At 40.0% G+C, this 4881-nt stretch overlaps 1 protein-coding gene across 2 annotated transcripts; it reads right to left on the reverse strand.

Annotated features, from left to right (window-relative positions):
* Positions 1-763: 763 nt before the first annotated feature.
* Positions 764-3493, reverse strand: LOC121805392 (transcription elongation factor 1 homolog). Of its 2 annotated transcripts, XM_042205224.1 has the most exons (5): positions 3323-3489; positions 1804-1954; positions 1251-1321; positions 1133-1154; positions 764-1044 (listed from the first exon to the last, which is right to left on the reverse strand). In XM_042205224.1, exons 2-5 carry the CDS (start codon positions 1914-1916, stop codon positions 981-983), a joined length of 270 nt encoding a protein of 89 aa, XP_042061158.1. In that variant the 5' UTR covers positions 1917-1954; positions 3323-3489; the 3' UTR covers positions 764-980. The 2 variants fall into 2 exon arrangements, with proteins under 2 accessions (XP_042061158.1, XP_042061159.1); XM_042205225.1 differs by lacking the exon at positions 1133-1154 and having other exon boundaries at positions 3323-3493.
* Between the last annotated feature and the right edge of the window lie 1388 nt (positions 3494-4881).

Here is a 4881-nt window from a genome sequence, read left to right on the forward strand (position 1 = left end):
TGTCTTCTGTTGACATTTTCTAATAGTCCAGATCATAGTTTAAAATTTATACAATATTTTGAGTTTGCATTTGATCACTACTCATTGTCATACTATCTAATTTAAAACACTTCAAACTAATGATTTCGCTTTCAATATATTTATATACTTTGATATTGTAGTATATTTTTTATCTAATAAAATACAAAGTATTGTGAGATAATACTAGTTATTACTAAACCAAAATTGTTGAATAATATCTCAAAACCTTCCTCTTGACTAGTCGACGAAGCCCAAGCATCATCTAAACGAATCATGTTATAAATGATTGTAAATTAATTAACTGCAAATTTGATATTATTGTTATTCTAGGACATAACTAAATATTCCCAAAATTCCGATCATATAAAATAATTGATATAGTCCAAAGGATTAAATTGGAGTGGGATGTTGAAAGTTCCATATCCCGTGCCTATATTTTTTTAAAAATTATCCAGCTCTTTATTAATTTGACAAATGACAACAAATTAGATTTATCAAGTTTAAAGGCTCAGTAGTTTGACCCATCACTAAAGTAAATTCTTATTAATTGCGTGCGTGCTCGGTGTGTGCATTCCTTTTTTTTTATTGTGCTCGTGTTCAGGTTTGCTATACAAGATGAGCATTGAGCACCCTAATTGAACATAATCATATTTTAAATTGATGAATTATTTGTATATACTAGCATAAAATGACAAAGGTCAAAATTCGAGATTTTCATTTTGATTTTCTAAGCGCAGCGTCATTTTTCGATCACAGAGTAAACTATTGGGTAATTTATTTTGGTACAAATTAAAAACATGATATTAATATTAGGCGGCATCACTTCTGCTAAACTATACACACAATAGATATAGTGTGTACGATACAGCAGAGTCCACCATTAAAAGCTCACAATTGACTTCAGGCACATATAAGATTAGCTAAGAACGTCCCAAACAAACTGAAGTCAGGAGGAGAAACTATCCATCATCTTCGTCTTCCACATTGTTGACGCGTTCACACTCGTCAATCCATTCGCTATATCTGCACAACACGGAACAACTTGACAGTGATGAAACTGGAGTAGAAATTGCTCAAAAGAGTATATACAATGCTTTCTTGATTAACGCACATGTCAATGGCCTCTGTTAGAGCTGCATAAAAGTAAGACCAGGCTAAGTAAGTTTGCAAAAAATAAACATGAACGAGGAGCTAACCAAACTTCTCAGCAGGAGGGGTAAAATGTAAACCTGTTATGGTGGTGCTGAAGCTCTCTTCACAAATCCGGCAAGAAGCCTCGCCAATCAGGTTTTTCATATCACTGAAACAGAAAGATAGGATAGCATTTGGTATGTGCGTCGGTGAAGAATAAAAGAAATAAACTACTCCAGAAAACAGAACAAGTGGGACTGAAGAATCAACACCTAGTAGTTATTAGAGTATTCCCATTGCACAAACAACAACAGGAGCAATACAACTATACCAGGAATACATATAAGTGCATTATCAGCCAAAAAAGATCATCTCATGTCATCTCCAACATAAATCCCAAAAACCAAATGCATACAAGATTGACAGAGTCAGCTGAAAGGGCCATGTTCAACAAGCAACAAGACTTCTTCATTCACAAGTAAACAACATAAGATTGAAACTTTACCATTAATCCGCTATTCTATCAGATCGTATTATGCATACTTGGCACACCGCACATCTTACACAAATATATTTATATATATATATATATATGTTTTCTTATAATGACATAACATGACAATAGAAGAACTTGAAAGAGAAAACGCTCACATGCGACATTCCACACTGGTGCCATGGTTACAGAAGGGACAGCTGAAGACAGTGTCGAGTTTGTCCATCCTCTTCCTTGGGGGTGGCTTCGCACTAGACTTCCTCTTACCCATAACTCAGTTGATTGTATGAATTCAGTTGATTGTATGAACTGCATCCATGATAGAATTATAACCATATGTTAAACTTCTGCTCGAGGAATAAACATCTGGAGAATATTGGTTCAGTTGCTAGACCAATTAGACATACATGGCAGCTATACAACAGAATAAGTCCACCAACGTATCAATGCTATGATTGATTAACAATCATTCCAATAGTTTAGTGTGTGCGCAATATAATAAAAGTCTCCACTAAACAAGGGCATTCCAACAGCATTTCTTTAATAAATACTGCAAATCATGATACCACTGCATACATTCAGTTGTCTATAACTGGATCATGCAGTAGGCTACAACAGAATGCGCCTCTTAGTTCCGAAATATAAAGAGGCATTAAAATTTGTCATCCAAACTGTAAGTTTCTTTTTCTTCACTCTGCTACAACTTGTGCATAAGCAGGGTAAAATTATGCTGAATTACCATTCAATTCCATTAGAAAAACATGTTTAGAGAAACAAATTTCAGACTCTTGAGAAAATATTGGGTAGAAAAAAATAGTGTTCCTAAATAACTACAGAGTTTCGAAGGTCATTGGGATGAAAAAAAGAGGTAGATAGCAAAGTGAAAGACATGCTAATTAGGATAAGTAGTTATAGTTTTCCAAAAAGTTTAACTGAAGTGCGTTCAACAAGCTGGACACAATAGCTTACTACCTAGAGCCAATATTATCAAATAAAAACAACATCCATAAACTCATTCAGTGAAGTGAATGCATAAATCATAAACTGCAAAAGAATCCGAATACAAGAAATTTCCGAATCAATTTTCTCAAAGCCATATCATGAAATTCAAAACCATATCATAATCATATTTCTATCAATTTCAGAATTCTACGAATTCATACACGATTTCAGAGAAGGGCAATACACTGTCAATCATCTGTACACTCATAAAATTTAGAAGAAAAAAAAATTAACTGACCATACATGAAACATAGATTAAAAACCTTCCCTTCGAAAAGAAAAAATAAATTAGAACCCTAGAAAAAATATAATCACAAAATCAAAACGCAGAAAATCGAATTGCAGAAACCCTAGATAGAGCGGCGTCGTTCAATCTACGTTCTCAATAACATGATGAGTAGGGTGCAACAAATCCAAATCCAAATCCAAATCCAAATCCAAATCCAAATCCAAATCCAAATCCCTCCTTTCGGTTATTCCTCCCAGCACAAATTTGAGCTTAAATTGGGGCAAAGAAACAAACATAATCTACAGCTAACGAGTAGCAAGAAACAAGTGCCCTCCTATGTGAAAAAATGAAAAAGGATTTGCGAAAACGAAACCCTAAGCGCTAATACGGAAAAAAACAAAAAAAAAACAAAGATTATCGAACGCCATAGAAATATCGAACTGTACCTTAGAATTGATCTGTTTAGATTTATCCACAACGAGATGTGTATTTATATGCGTAGTTTCGAAGCTGAAGGCTTTTCTCGTTTTCGTTTCGGAAATTGAGATCTTTACATAAAAAAAAATTCATGGATCTTCTTATGTTTTTATCATAAATTTCTATCTTTAGATGTATAGATTGTTAAAACAAATAAATTACTGTATGTGCTATGAGTTAAATTTTAAATCTTTCGATTAGATAGATAGATATCTAAGTAAGAGTCATCTCCAATGGCGGCGAGGGCTGGAACCATTAGAACCGGCGAGCGTTGTTTTGGCGAAAAAATCGGCTAGCGCTGGCCGATTCATGAGCGCTCGCCGATGCGCTCGCTGGTCCGCTCGCCGGTCCGCTCGCCGCCATTGCAGGCTCAGGACCGGCGAGCGAATTTAATTTTTTTTTTAAAATTTTCGAAACACTATATATACGCGATTTGCACGTCATTTTCATTCACACCACTTGTTTTAACGAGTACTCTCTCTATCTTAATTTCTGTATAAGATCAATAACGCGAAATGGAGAACAACAACGAAGGTACTCCAGTGACGAGCGGGTCTCAAACTCCTCCGGTACCCGTGGGAGGTGGATGGGGTGCGATGCCCGGGTACTACAACATGTACCCGTGGCAACAGATGATGCCCGGGATGGCACTCGGGGGGAGTATGCCGGGGGGTTTACCGGCTATGCCGAGGTGGACACCCGGGATGCAGATGATGCCGGGGTGGGGTCCCGGGATGCAGATGATGCCGGGGTGGGGTCCCGGGATGCAGATGATGCCGGGAGGGGTACCGGCGACGCAGGGGACGCCGTGGGGGGTACCGGCGACGCAGGGGACGCGGGGGGGGGGGACGTCTATCGCCCCTGTTTTGATTTTTCGACTGATTCTTCGCACACATCGACCCAACGGAGGCGCAGTTCACGCAATATGAGACTTTCTCCTTAGAGGAGTTGGGGTTTGATCTTCTCGGTGTTCCGAAAACTCCCATTCAAACCGGGGGAGTAGGGCGGGGTCGGGGCCCCGCAAAGAAGAAGGGCAAGGGGAAGGACAAGAGGGTCGGCCAGTCGTCGCAACCGGTTGAGGACGACCCCTCGGTGCGGAGGAAGTGGACGGACGCGGAAAATGTCGCGCTTTCCAAGGCGTGGGTGAGTGTCTGTGATGATCCTCTGACTTCGAACAATCAGAGGATCGTCAACATGTGGGCCAAAATTGTTGCAGCCTACATGAGATTTTGCCCGGAGGGGAGGCCGCGCACCGGGGAGGAGTGCCGGAAGGGGTGGGACCGAATCAGGGCTAGGGTCTCCCAATTTTCGGGCTTGTACGCCAACGCCCTCCGCATGCAAAGCAGTGGCCAAACGGAGGATGACTGCAGGAGGATAGCGGAGAAAGCCTTCCCCCAGCCCGGGTAGTATAAGGAGTTCACCTACTGGAACTGCTACGAGGTGCTGAACGACTCCGAGAAGTTCCGGGCAGGTGTCGACGCTGGCTGGCCGAAGAAGCAACGACTGAACTATACCGGTGATTACAGCG

Source organism: Salvia splendens, chromosome 5 (genome assembly GCF_004379255.2).
Source record: "Salvia splendens isolate huo1 chromosome 5, SspV2, whole genome shotgun sequence".
Taxonomy (NCBI): Eukaryota; Viridiplantae; Streptophyta; class Magnoliopsida; order Lamiales; family Lamiaceae; genus Salvia; species Salvia splendens.